Source organism: Cyprinus carpio, chromosome A5, assembly GCF_018340385.1.
Source record: "Cyprinus carpio isolate SPL01 chromosome A5, ASM1834038v1, whole genome shotgun sequence".
Lineage (NCBI taxonomy): Eukaryota > Metazoa > Chordata > Actinopteri > Cypriniformes > Cyprinidae > Cyprinus > Cyprinus carpio.
Genome location: NC_056576.1, coordinates 17,302,651 through 17,320,043, shown reverse-complemented (window position 1 = coordinate 17,320,043; position 17,393 = coordinate 17,302,651). Strand labels below are relative to the sequence as shown.

General features: G+C 38.0%; 1 protein-coding gene across 1 annotated transcript; it reads left to right on the top strand.

Moving 5' to 3' along the window:
- The first annotated feature begins 1,145 nt into the window (after positions 1-1,145).
- Positions 1,146-17,099, top strand: LOC109054842 (A disintegrin and metalloproteinase with thrombospondin motifs 8-like). Its single transcript, XM_042755853.1, has 9 exons — positions 1,146-2,441; positions 6,290-6,529; positions 7,499-7,631; positions 8,388-8,555; positions 10,540-10,838; positions 11,995-12,181; positions 12,339-12,511; positions 13,007-13,182; positions 14,478-17,099. Exons 1-9 carry the CDS (start codon positions 1,722-1,724, stop codon positions 15,211-15,213), a joined length of 2,832 nt encoding a protein of 943 aa, XP_042611787.1. The 5' UTR covers positions 1,146-1,721; the 3' UTR covers positions 15,214-17,099.
- Positions 17,100-17,393: the final 294 nt, after the last annotated feature.

Below are 17,393 nucleotides of genomic sequence, written 5' to 3'. Positions count from 1 at the left end.
TAGGAAATGAATGTGTAGCCGCAAGTGAGGGACATTATCATTTAAAGGGAGGTTATATAATGGCACACCAAAAATGTATATTCATTTCCAAAATTCATTAAATTATTCAGTGAAGAGCATCCATGGTGCTTGTCATTTTCCAAACACATTTTTGTTGACACAATGTATTGTATAAAAACGCTATAGAAGTAAAAGTGAGTTGACTTGATTTGATTTGATTACAAAAAAAAAAAAAAAAAAAAAACTGACAATTGTACTTTTAGGGATACAATTTATCATTGTGGCAGTACCCTGAAAGATACACGTATCCCATGCTTACAGTAACCGACATTACAGCTACATTATACATTAAGTAATATTCCCCCACTAGGGCTATAGCTAAGGGGTGCCTTTGGGGGTGTCGTCCCGCTGACAAGCAATTTCTTTGTGCTTCTGTAAGGACTTCTGAATCTAAAAATGGTCAATTTGATATCCTTGCTCAGTTGATCCCATTCGATTATGCACAGGTGTAAGAGCGACATCTTGTGGTGAAAACATTTCAATGCAGCTTGCTACATATCAAGACTCATACAAATATTAACACAAAAAAAAATAACAAAAAAACAAAAATAAAAAAAAAAAATAAAAAAAAAAAAAAAATAGATATATATATATATATATATATAGTGTTGGACAGTGTTTTTAAACAGTATAGGATCCCATATGATCTCTCGTTAAATTGTTTAATTGCCAGAAAAATATCCGGCTGATACAAATGATAAAATGTTGCCCCTGAGCGGTGGTTTACAATTCAACCTGATATCCGTCTCTGTACATGACGCTGCGTTACGCATGCACTGCGCTAAGATAATCAACACCTCCTTCAAATCTCTTACTGTGTGTATTGTAAATAACATATTATATGTTCCTCTCTTAATTCTTAAATTATGTGTCTATCTATTTGTCCTTAAGAGGTTTTATGAGTTTAAAGTGTGCAAGCTTTAACTAAATCAATGCCACAAAGAGAGTGAGGAGCTCAGGGTTGTGCGTCAATTATTTGAAATAACATTATTAACATTAACATTATTCCAATTTGATGTGCATTACGTGATTTGCACGTAGGCTATTTGTGAAAACTTTTTTTTTTTTTGATTAATGGTTAACCTCCAGCCAGGATCTATTCAGATGTCACCTTCACAGTCCGCTGCTATCTAGGAAGACACCATTTGCTCGTGGGTACATTAAGTTTGTTCCTAGTTTTTAACTGGTCTAACACGCTCTCTAGCATCTGGTTGACACTCAACACATACCTCAAGTGTCCTACAGCATTCCAGCCGGCTGTTATAATAATAGCTGTAAGCAAGACCCGCAGTAGTGAAAAGGGGCCGTGCCGACAGTCCTATTGGATCAAACCCAGTTTTTTTCTTGCTTTGGCGCACGAGGGGGAGGAGAGAGAATGAATATCAAAAATAAACCGCGTACGCTGGAGAAGCCCAAGCCTGTATAAATACCAGCGCAAGAATATTCTTCGCTTATACACTGAGCCGGATGATGAGTATTTTCTTACAAGACTGTTTCTGTGAACTCTCGAGACTCAATTTGAATTCTTATAAGACAATATTAATAATATTTTTTTTCTTTTGATTTTCAGTGGATTATGTTCATCTGTATCTTTGTTTTAAAATATAATTATCTGTGATTCCAGTGCCGTTAAGGTATTTTTTTTTGTATTCACTATTAAAATGGTATCCACAATTGTTTGTTATATGTTTTTCTTAGCAAATCTTATGTCTCAGTTAACTCTGGGTGAGCTAAACGAGGAAGAGGAGACCGTGCCAGTAAACCTTGCATTCAGAAAAGGTGTTTTTTGGAGAAATGAAGAGAGACAGCTTTTTAAGATCAATGCATTTGGTCAACTTTTCCTGCTTGACCTGACACCGGATAGCAAGTTCGTGTCTCCATCGTTAAACATCCAGCGCGTAAATGCAAAACACCTTCCAGCCGTTCTGGACGCCTCCAGGAGCGGAGGTGTTTTCAGGGATGTCACCCAGCACGGAGACAGCGGTGCGGACCTCAGAGACTGTTTCTACAAAGGAACGGTCAACTCTGAAAAGGAATCGGTAGTTGCAGTCAGTTTATGTCACGGCATCCAGGGTACCTTCATAACGCAAGGGGACGAGTACTTTATTCAGCCTAAAGCAAGTGCCAAGACCACCGGGAAATCTTTTCTGCAGGTGCACGTCGTTAAAAGGCGAGCCTTTTCCAAAAATCGCAGAGCGTCAAATATGCTCTTTGATCAACAGAAAGTTGACAGTTTTGTGAAAAAGAGCGACCTGAACTCTAGTAAAGACGAAGAAGGCAAAGTGAGACGCGCAAAAAGATTCGTGTCAGCTGCGAGATACATCGAGACCCTGGTAGTCGCCGACGCTTCTATGACACGTTTCTATGGAGACGAGATAAAGGTGAGTCAAGCTGCCTTTACATGTCACACATTTTCTAGTCGTTTTATTTTGAATGGCATGAGCAATGGTTAATATTAGATTTGCTCTGAAACATAATGTACAATTCAGACCGACCTGGCTATTCATTTACTCAAGACGTTTCACCACTGTCCGAGGGGCTTCAAGCAGACCACCTGGTGAAGCCACTTTATATGAATAGCAATGTATGTAATTTTCCTTTTTTATTTTATTTTATTAATTTATTTTACAAGCTAAGATCTTTCAGGCATGCCCCAATTTTTGTCCTTAGCAATACGGACAACTGTGACTGCAATATACTTGGAATATTTGTAAAAAAAAAAAAAATAAATTACAAACATTTTAACTGTAGCTTATTTGCTACATGCACCCACCTTTAATAAGGTACCTAAATAAACATTCGTTTCACAGAGACCCATCAAGTCTCCTCAATAAGTTTTCAGGGTCACATTCAATCTGACATCTCTCAGCACGCGCAAAGAAAGTGTGTGTTAACACACAAAACTGAATTTACCAGCACACTTCAGAGTGCACTTTAGGTCAACATACTGCAGTGTTGTGGTGAGCACTGATCCTGGAGCGAAACTGGCTTTTTGAAAGTTTTGGCATGTTTTCTCTCACGAAAGGTTTTCTTTCTTTCCTCGGTTGCTTGCAGCGGGGTTTCTCTCGCGGAGATAAAGCTCAGGAGTTAGATTGGAGTTACTATGGCGTCCCTAAAGGGACCTTTGCACACACCAAAAATAAAAATACCCAGAAATACCCTTTCGTGTGCGCAAGAAAAACTTCACGTGTCTACGCGTTACAATGTCCGGTGCATGTGAACTGCCTTGAAACTCTGCAAGGATACAATAAATCCGACAAGTGGTTTAAAGGATGTTTTGATCTTGTGAAATACGAAAATTTTACTGTACTATTTTTTAAATTGGCCTTTAAGGTTTTATATGGAACAGTATATATACTGCCCTAACGAAATCCAAAATTTGTGCACTCTTTATTGTACCAATCTGTTTTTTTTTTTTGTTGTTGTTGTTTAATGAACCTTTAAACTGAGCATATAGGACAATGCATGCTAAACCGCCCATTGCACCATCAGCCCATTTCACAGCACAGTTTCTCTGCCTCCAGTTACATGTGTTAAGCAGGACATATGACCTTGAAATATGACGAACACTGCTCTAACGAAAGGCAAAATTTGAGCATCTTTTGGCTGTGTCAGTCTTTTTTATGGACCCTTGAACTTGGCAAATGCTCACAGCTTTATTAAGCCATGAGCTCATGTCACGTTGCGGCCTCTCGGCCATCAGAGGATGCCTTAAATCGTACAGTGGAGATCAAAACTAGAGACCTATATATATGTTTTTTTTTTTTTTTTTTTTAAATATTGTTCATCTTCATCTCTTAAATTTGAAGGAATATTTGCTGTAGGTATACCACTGTTCTACTAACATGTTTGACAAAATATCCAAGGCATTCCAACAAAAATCTTTATTTTGTGGAAAACACAGTGATCGAAGTTAGAGAACAGTAATCACTGTATAGCACAAAATAAGATTACAACTAAAATTGGTGTTATCTTGGCCCTCTTCTTCCATAATTTGGTGTAATTGGTTTCTTAGCCATAACTTTGTTGTCAAGGTTTTTCAAGAGATTTTCAGTTGGGTTTAGATCAGGACTCTGGCCCAACCATTTCATTATTGCAAAGTTCCTATAGCTTAAAGAGAGTCTAGCCTTTTGATTCTTTCTGTTGATGAGAGGCTAGGTCACTGCAGAATGTGCTTTCAGTCCGACTTCTCTTAAATGTGCAGAGACAGATCCTTACCCTGTTCAGCACTGAATTGGCAAGCAATTCCAGCTGCAGTGTTGAACCTATTTCCCATTGAGAGTCTCTGCATTATCCTGTCTTCTTGTGCATTTGTCTTACATGGACGACCAGCCTTTTGGGGGGACTTGAATGAATTAGTGTCATTGTAAATCTGCATTTTTCAAGAAATCACAGATTTAGGATGACCAACCTCTCTTGCAGTGGCTGAAAGGGTCCTCCCTTTGGCCTTCATCTGGACAACCTCCTGTTGCAGGGTTTCAGTCACGCCATCTTGCAATCTCAGTGAAAATTGGAAGAATGCTGCCACGTAAACAGGGTTTGTTATAATTAAAGAAATTAGCACAAGGTGCCATGCAGATTAACACCAATAACACCTCCTTTTCAAATATCTCATTTAATATTAATATGTTATACTGTGCTTCAGAATACAGTTAATTTATGAAATAAAAAACTGCCCTTCTACTCCTGTTAGTATAACTTCAAAAAGGACTGAGCAATGACCTTGAAATTTAGGAAATTATAGTTTATTATAATTATTAGTTAATTATTTTGTTCTTTACTGTACACCTGCCATGATAATTGATGTAGGCTATAATGCCTTAAAGAAAGCCAAAATTTGAACAAATAGGTCTTTATTAATTCATGTGCATCCATTTTCTTCATAGTAAAATTGCAATAACGCACAAAGGAAATAGGTTATAGTTTAAATAAACATTGTACATTAAACATTGTAACACGTTCACATGTGAAAAGTTTCTTGTGAGCACGCAATAGTTTCTCATGCGTAATGCGAAGGTCTGTGTATTTTTTTATTTTTGCAAAGGTCTCTTTCGGGGCTCCTAGAACGCTTTGAGCAAAATCTGTCACTCCATTCCACCTACAATTTATAGTCCGGTTTTAGTCTGCACATTGCTTGGAGAAATGTGAAGCTTGGTGTAAATAGAAATATGAATAGTAACTGGTTTGTCAGAAATGCATGTTTCTGAATGTGAATTACTTATAGCACTATATGAAAAATATATAGTTTACACTGCTAACTCTAGATTTGTACTGAAGTAAACATTGAAAGAACGGAAAATGTGTTTATCCATTTAACTAATGTGCTGTTAACTAAATATGATTGCACTCAAAACAGCTGTCATATGTGCTGTTTCACATTATCAAGGATTTCAGGACAAAACTGTCATTCAGGGACACATTTTCATTCCATTCAGTCTTTATTCCCATGTAAAACTGCAGCTGTATTCACAAGTCAATTGAAGTATCATAGAAATGTTTTTAATAAAGGCTAAAATGAATTAACTCCTAATCGGTCTATGGTTTAGGTATGAAAAGTAACATAAATCAGGCAAACCACTAAGACTTGTGGTTTGAGGGTTACTATGGGGTTGGTTATGCAGAGTGTAACAAAATATGAAACTTGTCTGCGAATCAGTGTGGGAGAAAAAAAAAATACAGAGAGGGTGGGGGGGCGAAAGGACCATCTGGAAAAGGAGAACACCCAGGAGTTGTTTGTGACTCTCAGTTGATAGAAAGAAAAACAAATGTTTAAATGTTTTGGTCCCACAGGCCTTCAGATTTGGGCCTCCATTTTATTCCCTCCCCCCAAATATGTAGTGTCAAATTTAATTAAGAAAATACTTGCTTAACTGCTGTCTGTACTGGTCCTACTATATTTGCGGCAGCTGCATTATTTCAGATGACTAAGATAAAGCTTATGAATACAGTATATTTAACATGGAAAGAATCCCTGTTTCTAAAATGTTGTCAAGTCCTTATCTCCTAATGAATGAAACTGAAAACAATCAGTCAGACTGCTTTAATCATCTAGCTTTAATGCCAAAAAGACATCATGTTTTTGGCACTGTATATCCAGGGCTGTATATTCAGTATCTTTGAGATTTGACCATTTTGGTTGGATTTCTAAATTTCTATTCTCTCTCTCTCGTTCTTTCTTTCTTTCTTTCTTTCTTTCTTTCTTTCTTTCTTTCTTTCTTTCTTTTTACAGCACTATCTTCTGACAGTGATGTCCATGGCAGCACAGATCTATGTGCATCCTAGCCTGAAAAATGCTGTTAGTCTGGTAGTAGTGAAGATGGTGTTTGTGGAGGATGAGGAGGTGGGACCTGAGCTTTCAAGCAACGGTGGTGTTGCCTTGCGCAACTTCTGCAGGTGGCAACAAATTTTCAACCCGGGCAGCCAGAGACATCCTGAACACTATGACACTGCCATCTTGTTCACTAGAGAGGTGAGAAACACAAAGCAGACACATTTTAGAACAACAGAATCCAATCTGAATGAAAAACCACCAACATTAATTGACATCCTGTAGAAATAATTTCATCTCATGCACCATGTAAGTAACCCGTGTTCAAACGATCAGACGTGTTTTGGGCTTAAAATGATGGCACAACTGGACTTTTAATAGCAGATTTACTATATGTAGGTCATTTAATTCATTTTTCCATCAGGAAAGATGGCAACTATTTCTCCCCAACATTTCCAGTCAACATTTTACAGATGTAATTACCTTCAGCTTTTGACTAACTCACTTGGCTACCACTTTTCCAAAACAAGACATAATTTCATTGAGTCAATGACAGGGTCATGATCACAATGCTCAGCAGGGAACCCCTTGTCCAATCTTAGAGACAGCAAGCATGAGATTGTAGCTCTGCCAAAAATGATAAAATAGATGTAGGAGAAACACAAATTTGGCTGGCCTTCCTGCTGAGAGCAACACAATAGAACGAACAGAGGTCTCAGTCCTGCTGTGGCTGGATGGAGAAGCAGGTGGTTTTTATTTAGCGGAGGAGTTCTGGGTGTCTCTGTTTGGCTCATATGGCTTCCACTGAGATGTCTTCCCTAGTCAAGGTTATCCCTGTATGGACAGGGAAGTGTGGACAAGCCCTTTGGTCTACATGTGCTGTGTGGTCCAGCTATCTCACAGTTAATTTTCCCACCCTTTTTTTTTTTTTTTTCTAGTATGCAGTCTGCCATGTATTTGCTTCATTTTATGATGGAAACACTGACAAATATGTTTTGCTGGCAAGATCCTGCTTGGGGAAAAAAGGGCTGTCTGGAACTAATGGAGCGATGTCTGGATATCAGTGTCTCAGATGTGTCCCCCTCTCCTCTTGCTTCTCTTTTTTCATATCACATCTCTCTGTCTCATATGCCCATTTGTCTCTCTCTCTCTCTCTCTTTTTGACCTCAGGATATTTGTGGATATAAGGATTGTGACACTCTGGGTGTAGCTGATATTGGCACTATGTGTGACCCCAAAAGAAGCTGCTCAGTTATAGAGGACAACGGCCTTCAGGCAGCTTTCACTGTGTCACATGAACTCGGTATGTTCACACACATAACCAGACTCAAAGTCTGTAGTTAGACATCTCAGCCTTACCGACTGTCTGGACAAGAGCATGTGTTCCAGACTGAGTCATTAATTAATGTAGACCAGCTGTTTGCAGCAGCTGAAATACACAGAGAACTTGGTGTTACTACTAGGGCCGTTCACTGATTACAAATTTTAATTCATCGCATGATATGTCATTTTAATCACAATTAATTTCATGTCAGTATTTGATTGTAAAATGATGAATCACATGTCAAATTTAAGAAAGAAGATAATTCAAAAAACAGTAAATAATCGAATAGACTTGAATTCTGCAGAGTGGCTTTAGAAGTCAGTGTATTAAAAATGTAAATATCATTGAGGTGTCTGTATGTCCAAGGTATACAGGACAGTTTCTTGTATTTCATATATTTTTAAATAATCACATTCTTTTGAGTGAGTTAAAAACAAAAAAAACATGTAGAATATGCACACTCAAACAAGTGTTCAAAATACAGGTAAAGTTGGACTCTCCGTTGAATAAGCACCAAGTTGCAGTAGTAGCTGCAGTGTTGTTGCCTGTTTGAATGTTTGGTTGTAAGCGACATCCTCTGGAAAGGCAAAACGCACAGTGAGCAGCAGTTATACAAATCAGTGTGAAAGATAATACTGTAGATCTCTCTGTCATATGGAGGAGTACAGCAATGTGGAAAAGTTATTACACTGTACAGATACAGAACATCTTTCTGTTTTCCTCTCCTTTTTTCAGGCCATGTACTCAGCATGCCACATGATGATTCTAAAAACTGTGAGAAGTTGTTCGGGCACCTCAATGGACATCATATGATGGCTCCTTTCTTTGTCCACCTCAACAAATCTCTTCCCTGGTCTCCATGTAGTGCACTCTACATCACAGAGTTCTTCGACAGTGGCCACGGTATGATCCTTCTCTGTCTGTCAGGATGCTTTTTTAATCATTTCCCTTTTTTAAAAGTTATATGTCAGTAAAAAAGAACTCCCTGAAATGCAGCAACATTTGTTTTGCTCCTGTCTTTCTAAATGTATTTTTTTATTAACTGTTGGTTTTCTCTCGGTTAACATTTGGTTTTCAGTTTTTATTTGGTTTTGGCCTTAGAACATAATGATGCATATTTCCTAGAGACCCAGAGAAAAAAATGATAAACAAAACAAAACAAAAAAAAACTTAATAGCATTCAGTGAAGTTTTGAGACTTTTGGCTTAAATAGCAAATCTGTCATTCAAAAGTTAATGGAAACATGTCACAGATAATCTACTGTATAATTTTGATCTTAATGTCTCTAAAAATCTCTATAATGTAGATGCCTGTGTTTTATGAATTTACTTTCTTTCAATATTTTTCAAGTTTCTTGTTTAAATGCCACTTCTGTCTTAACTTACTCTCTAACCGCTAATACTGGGCTGGTGGGACAACACTCAGCAGTTTTGCTGAGAGTGTCAAAACTATCAGTCTTTACAGAGTAAGCTTACTCCACTCATTTTATCTACTCATGTATGGTATGAATATATACACTACCATTCAAACGTTTGGGATCAGAAAGACCCCTGATTTCTAATGTCTCTTATGCTCACCAAGACTGCATTTATTTGATCAAAAATGTAGTAAAAAACAGTAATTTTGTAAAATACTATTACAGTTTAAAAGAACTGTTTTCTATTTTAATATGTTTTAAAATGTTCCTCTATGTGAAGCTGTAAAGTTGTGCTATAAACTCATAAAGTGAAAAATATCTAAAAAGGACATACTGAAGGTGTATCCGTCAGCTGTCAATTAGTGAAGCCTAATATTAACTATGATTTCACAATAAAGTTGAACTCCGATAAGAAAAAGTGACAGCTCAGGAAATATGGTAGACATATTTTATCCAGTTGTTGATTTATCTCAGTCGATATCTCAGTCTATACACTCTCGTTCCCACTCTTCCACTGACTCATCTTCAGTGACTCGCTCATTCCAGGTTTAACAACTGTTTTCCCTCGCAGAGGCAGTATGCGTTGCCAAGCACATGCCGTCTTTACCGGTTGCACTGTTGCCACAGGTAGACTATGAACTGATACGACTTCAAGGCTGTTATTTTCCATTGTTGTTATGTCTGTATCTATTTCAACAAAAGCCTTTCATTACTAAGCATTAATAACATTCATTTAACCTTTCCAAATTCTTAGTACTTAAGATATTAAGGGGTCCTCAATACTTTAAGCTTAATTAGATTTTACAGTATCAATCTTGGAAAAACAGAAAGGGAGTCAAGAAGTCTGTGTAATTGTTTCTAGGCATTATACTGTCTCCATATCTTTATCCATATGGATAAAACTATGTTTAGAAAGAACTCAGACCAGACATTCTTTACAGTAAAATTACACTTTCTTTTGTTACTGAATACATTTTTTATTCTAGAACAACCTAACTGAGGCTGCACAATAATAGGTTACATAATGGAAATCTCCAGATGGGAGACTATTATGTCTTACGTGCATTGGGGTGAGAGGAGGTACGGTGAGATTTCTCTGCAATGAAAATAGTCCCCTCAAGCTAACATGCACACCTGTTTTAGACTTGCTGTGCGTAAGAGGTTGTTTTAGCTGAAGTAAACACTTGGTCAATAGCAACGGGCTTAAAGAAAACACTGCAAACCACCTTATGAGCATAATATAATTTAAATCCATGTGTATTTGGGAGATGCTTTTATCCAAAGCAACTTATATTGTATTCAAGGCAGACATTTTTTCAGTAATTGCTTTCCCTGGGAATCAAACCCATAACCTTTTTCTTGCAATCAACATTTACTACTGCATGATAAACAGGAAGACAAGCTTTAAATTGAATTTGAAGCAGTCTCTACAAACACAGCTAAATAAGACCCTGCTTTTGCATTCCTCAGGTGACTGTTTGCTGGATCCACCCGAGAAGAGCATCCCTTTACCCACCGAGCTCCCCGGCCATACATTTGGTCTGGACCGGCAATGCCAGCAGACATTCGGGGACGAATACACCCTCTGTCCCAATGCCCCTGAAGATCAGATGTGTGCACAGCTGTGGTGTCGAGAAGAAGGAAAGATACAGTGCACGACCAGGAATGGAAGCCTCCCCTGGGCTGACGGTACTTCATGTGGAGAGGACAGGAGATGCCGTGAGGGTTTGTGCTTGTCGAGTGCACTACAGGAGGCGGGAGACAAGAAGGTATGCATGGCCAGAAGGATGTGTGTATGTGCGTCATCCGGTTTTATCACACTTTACCTGTTAGCACATATGCATGTAAAACACGCATGTTCAGATTTACGGGCGCCACTATTAACAAATATCTGACACTGTTGGTGACGCCTTGCTTATGGCCTCTTGTGCATCACCCTACTCTTCCTTTTAAAAATTGTAAACATTTACACATCCTGTCTAAATGATCTCTTCTCAGCTTATTCAAAACTTTTACATATTTCCCTTCCTTCGACATTAAAGATGAAACATTCTTTTCACCATAGTGTTTACATGTTTGAAAAAGTCTCAGAATTCTCAGAGTCAGTCTGTTCTTTTTTTTTTCACCTTCAGAAATAAAACTCATTTCTCCTCTTGGATCCCAACCAGGCCTCGTCTTTGAGCAGCTTTAAATAATCAATCTACTCTAAATTCAGCTTCTTAATGCCAGAGAGAGAGAGAGAGTTTATATAGAGGGAACCTTTAAAAAGCTCAATTATTTTTGAGCTTTCCATTTAAGATGCAGTTGCAATATATTCAGCAAAGCCTCTTAAAAAAGTGTGATTATATTTGGTGTAGTGTATTAAAACCCCCAGCTTGTGATCCTAGACGGCCTGGCTGTTAGAAGGCATCCCTTAGCCAACTCATAAAAAACCCTGACAAAACTGCAGTGTGGTATGCTCACATTCCGTCAGCACAGCGCTTACTGGAAGTGATGTTTAGGAGCACTTAGCAAGGCAAAAGTGACAGTAAAGACATTTATAATGTCACAAAATATTTCTATTTCAAATAAAGGCTGTTCTTTTGAACCTTCTATTTATCAAAGAATCCTGAAAAAAAAATGTATCATAGTTTCTACTAAAATATTAGCTGTTCTCAACAATGATAATAATAAGAAATGGTTCTTGAGCATATTAGAATCAGCATATTAGAATGATTTCTGAAGATCATGTGACACTGAAGATTGTAGTAATGGCTGCTAATAAATTCTGGAATAAACTAAATTTTCAAGTATACTGAAATATATAACAATTATCTTAAATTGTAATAATTTTTATAAATATGTATTTTTACTGTATTTTTTTTTATTCTGGGTGCTATATATTACAGTAAAATGTGTATCTAACAGTCTCTATTTGTGTTCCAGGTGCCAGTCAATGGTGGATGGGGAGAGTGGGGCCCTTGGGGGCCGTGCTCACGGACATGTGGTGGGGGTGTGGAGTTTTCTCACCGTGAGTGCATTGCTCCAGTGCCGCAGAATGGGGGATCGTACTGTGTGGGACAGAGGGTCAAATACCAGTCCTGCAATACTCAGACATGCCTAGAGGACCATGGTAACATTTTATAAATAAACCTCCATTGGGTGGCATAGGTCACATTATTGAGGGCTAGAGAATGAGTGAGGGGAGTGAATGAGGTCAAAAGACCAAGCATTGTTTATAATCACCTTATTCTTGGTGGTGCACCAGTAACCATATTTTCAATCCACAGGAAAAAGCTTCAGAGAGGAGCAGTGTGAAAAGTATAACAGTGACCATTACTTGGACATTCAAGGAAACATGAAGCAGTGGATCCCCAAATATTCCGGCATCTCTCCACGAGACCGCTGCAAACTCGTCTGCCGAGCCAAAGGGAGCAATGAATTCAAAGTTTTTGAAGCCAAGGTGCACATCCATTGAAAACGTTTTCCTTTTCATCTAATCTGATCAGCAATAAGGACAATATGTGAAAGAAATTTTAGTCTCTTCTATGTATCTGCCTGCTCTAAAGCTTTACTAAGATGCCAGATGATCTCTTTTTTAAACTTCCCTCTTGCCACATGCCCATTGATATCTTTAAACTCCCACTAAACTCTCATGCATGAAATATTTTCCCTGTTGTAAAATGTGAAACCTGAGCACCCTAACCCTTCAGTCCAACCACTTGCTTAAGCTCTTGAGTGCACCTCTGTAACTGATATTTCAGATACAGCTGAAATGTAGTTGTTTTTACATCATCAGCCCAGAGTTTTTGCTTTTCCGCTTTGTGTGGAATAGCGATTATGTTAGAACAGAATACACTGGAGCGCTTAGGCTGCCACTGCAATAAAAATGCACATTATTTCTTTAAACATTCGTTTCTGTCTATTCTAATGCTGATGTTTCATATGTGCTGTGCAGGTTGTGGATGGCACCACCTGTGGGCCAGACACCACATCTATCTGTGTTCAGGGCCAGTGCATCAAAGCCGGTTGTGACCAGGTGATAGGCTCCAGTGAAAAGCTGGATAAGTGTGGTGTCTGCGGAGGTGATGGTACCACCTGTAGGAAGATAAGTGGCTCACTAAACAAAGCTACGTAAGTAAATATTGTATATATAAGCATTACTAATACCATTTAAAACGATGGAACATAAAAACTGGCAAAGGAATGAGCTGCTGATATACTAAATATAACTAAACCATTTTATTTAATTATTCTGTTTTTTATAGATTGTCTTCAAGTGAGCTTTAAAAGACAGCTAAGGTAGTATAACTGTAAAAAATAGAATAAATAATCATATTCAAATTAAGTATCCAATATAATATCGATGAATTTAAAATTCCAAGCTCCAGAAGGAGGCTTTCACAGTGATACCATAGAAGAACCATTTTTCAGCTAACAGTTCTTAAAAGAACCATTGTTGACTTAAGGTATGGTCACGGTAGTGAAATTGCAGCAAAAAAGGTCCATTATAGAGGGTATGCACATGATGTCACAGTAGGCGGAATTCACTGTGGTTGTGCCCACCTAAGTGGCAACATTAATGTTCAGCTTGAATGCAGTGAAAACAAAATGCAGTTTCTACAAAATATTGAAACAACCAGAATATCCATTGGTGTTCTCGCCGCTTTGATTTCACCTCAATACGCTATACAGCATTTCACAATACACATCGTTTCAAAGCAGTTTTACAGAAAGACATAATGTAATTTCTGCCTTTAACATATTTTAGGGCTGGGTGACATGACAATAATGATGATCGTCTGTATGTAGCTATGTTGCTGTCAAACAGATCTTGCTGCAACCGCCTTTAATTTAAGCAGTTCATTTGTTTTACTGTACTAGTGCCAGCCAAGCTGCAAGACATTTCGCCACTCAGTTTGACTGAGTGGGCATGTTCAGTCACGAAAGTGACATCAATGAATACCCTCTATTGTCACTAGTGTAGAGATGTATAAGGCACCCCTCACACGCAAGTCACTTTCAAAACAAGCAGGTTTTTATTATTCAATGTGGAAGATTCATGTGACCAACTTGAAAATGAGCAAAACCTGCATGGGGATGGTTTTTGTCCTCTCCCAAAACTTCTGATCGCACGGATTACTATTGGAATGCCTGTATTTCGCGCACACAATTTTGCAGATTTGCGAAATGTGACTACACCCTCAGAATAAAAATCATTTTAATGATCTAAAGAACCTTTTTCCACTACAAGGAACCTTTTGTGCGATGCAAAGATTCCATGGATGTTAATGGTATTTCATGGAAGCATAAATGCTAATAAAGAACCCTTATATTTAACAGTTTAATGTGGGCCGATGACCAATATTGTACCAATATTCATATCATCCAAGTTTATGATATACTGTTTACTTATAATATCTCCACAGTATTGGCTACATTGATATAGTTACCATCCCGGCTGGGGCGACTAATATTGACATAAAACAACGTAGTCATCGAGGCATTGCTCATGATGGTAACTACTTGGCGGTAAAGACGGAAGATGGAACCTACATCCTGAATGGGAATTTCTCAGTGTCTATGGCAGAGCAGGACATCCCAGTACCTGGTGCCATGCTTCGCTACAGTGGCTCTTCCACCACCTTGGAGCGACTCCTCAGCTTTCACAGACTTCGGGAGCCCATCACCATCCAGCTGCTGTCCACCGCTGGGGACACCTCACCCCCTAGGATCAAGTATACTTTCTTTTTGCCGAGGGATGTGCCTTTTAGCAAGGCTGGCACAGAGAGCAGAATTTCGCCACATGTCATCTTGCCTTTTGGGGGAGCTGACTGGGTCCTGGGTGAGTGGTCTGAGTGCTCCAAGAGCTGTGGTGCTGGATGGTCCAGGAGAAGCGTGGAGTGCAGAGATGAGGAGGGATCCTTGTCTTACCTCTGCGATGCCGACCTGCGACCGGCAGACATCCAGCCCTGTGGGGATCTGCCCTGTCCTATGTGGCAAATGGGGCCATGGTCAACATGCTCACAGACTTGCGATGTCGGACAGCGCCACCGCACCGTAGTCTGTGTGGACTACACGGGCAAGGTTCTAGGGCATGAGAAGTGCAACCCAGACAAGAGGCCAGAGGTAGTTGTAGGGGAATGTTTTTACCAGGACTGCTAAAGCTGACATTGTGTGGAGTAGTAGAGAATGAGAAGGTGGTGGGATCCGTTGTGTCTCTAGTGACTGAGAAAAAGCTTCAGAAACAATTAAAGAAGCTCTTGGGGGATAGAACATTAGATTGGAGATGACTTATAAAGCATAACCAGGACATATGAATTATTATCTATATCATGGTTTAATATAATTCTCTGTCTTTTAACCACAAAGGTAACTTCCCACGGAGATCTACCTCAGTCAATACAAGCTTCATAATGTTCACAGTCATTTAGAGAGGAGTCCTTTGGAAAATATTTGCACAAACCTGCTGAAATTCTGTTCAAAGGTGGTCACATAAATTATTCAAGTCAGAGCATCCACCTTTTTAGAATTGTCCACAACGGACTGCATTTTAGTATCTTTATACATGCCAGACTAATTAATTTTACATTTATTTTAATTGCCAGCTTATGTTTTGTAGCATTGAGTCTGTTTCATATTTATATCTATTACTTTTAATACTGGTATCACCCTCAAAGGCTTTCAGATTTTTCAAATTACAACACTGGAGGAAACAATATTTGGAAGTAAAGTCCTTTACTTGTCACACAATAGGTGTATATGAACAATGTACACAGATAAGAGCTGTTGGAATAGATACAAATATGCTGGTTTTACCTTTAAAATGTTGCATGGTTATGACTGTTGATTTGGATGAATGATTTTAGTTTGTAATGAAGAAAGTGGAATTGCTTTTTCTCTCACACTGTTGGTCTTTCTGTGCATATATACAGCCATTAGGCAACAAGCTATGCCAGTCTGAGAGCAACAGTGTAAAGACTGCAAAGTGTGCCTTAAATTAATTATTTTTTTCTATTGGTATCCACTGGTGCATATTACTTAAATGGGATCATTTAATATAACCGATACTGGCATATGTGAGTTTACAGGAGAAAATTATTTATTTGCTAAATGTTCATTTAGAAGTGGATAATTACTGTATATTATTGGACACACACGTGCCGTCAAGATAATTGCAATGATTACTAAGACACAAAAATGAGAAAAGACTCCTTTTTCCTGTGGAAGACACATTAAGATTGCATTGCATTTGTCTTCACTTGTCATTAGCATTAGTTGACACTGTATAAATGCATTTAAAAATCTACCACCTACACACCCATTATAGGAATGAAGAGAGAAAGTAATCTGAAAGTTTTTAATAATTTTTTTTTTTTTTTTTTAATGAAACGACTATAGGTTAACAGTTTGTTTAAATGCAGCAGTTCTGAGCAGACATGGCTGATATTTCTGAAATTTTCCCTTTAGCCAGAAGAGCACTGATATTTGTTGCAAGAGCCATTTCACATATGGCAAAATGTAATTTAATTTGATACCTGCAAGTTGACTTAGCCTGTAATGTAATTGAATAGACCCTGTAAGAATTTGAAAACATGAGAGAAAAAATTTGCATTCCATTTGAGTCAAAATCATGCAAGTTTTGAAATGGTGCATATTTGAAACTAAAGCATTCTATCCCTTCAATGAAGGTCTGCACAATGCTATTGTTATAGCTTCCTTTTACAAGCTATTTATTTTTTTCTACTTTTTTTCTTGATGCTGCTGTCTGTCTTATACATGACTGATGTATGAATTTAAATCAATTAAATATGTGTCTACAATAAAATTGTTCTTGATTCATTTGTAAGGCCTCCACGTCAACACATTGTTACCAATACATTGTTGCCCTAATTATACAAATTAACTCATAAAACATTTTAGCAATGAAAAGCTGTGCATACAGAACATACGCATGAAATCTTAAATGTCCAGACCAACAAAATGCTAAGATAAAACGTAAGAGTGCTAATCAAAACACAGAGAAGATGTAAATGTTGTTAAATAAGGAGTCTGTGTTAGAGACATGTGCATGTCTGCTTACTGTGGTAGAATTTGTGAGGAGGAAGGTACATTTCCTACTTTCAAACAAACCATTAAAAAAAAAAAAAAAAAAAAAAAAAAAACAGACAGTAGCTACCCTGTCACAAGTAACATAAATCCAACAGTAAATGCTGCTTCTACGTTATTTCACAATCTCAAAAAGGGCAAAGACGACACTTAACAAAAGAGCTTTCTAGAACCAGTAATCTGCAGTCTGAAACAAAACTCTTTGATACCCTGTAAATGGTCTAGAAAAATGAAAT

Excerpts from the sequence above, each read along its gene's own strand:
- LOC109054842 (XM_042755853.1), top strand. The coding sequence starts at position 1,722 with ATGGTATCCACAATTGTTTGTTATATGTTTTTCTTAGCAAATCTTATG. Across the intron at positions 7,632-8,387 it reads CACTGTGTCACATGAACTCG|GCCATGTACTCAGCATGCCA; the intron begins GTATGTTCACAC and ends TCCTTTTTTCAG. Across the intron at positions 12,182-12,338 it reads GACATGCCTAGAGGACCATG|GAAAAAGCTTCAGAGAGGAG; the intron begins GTAACATTTTAT and ends TTCAATCCACAG.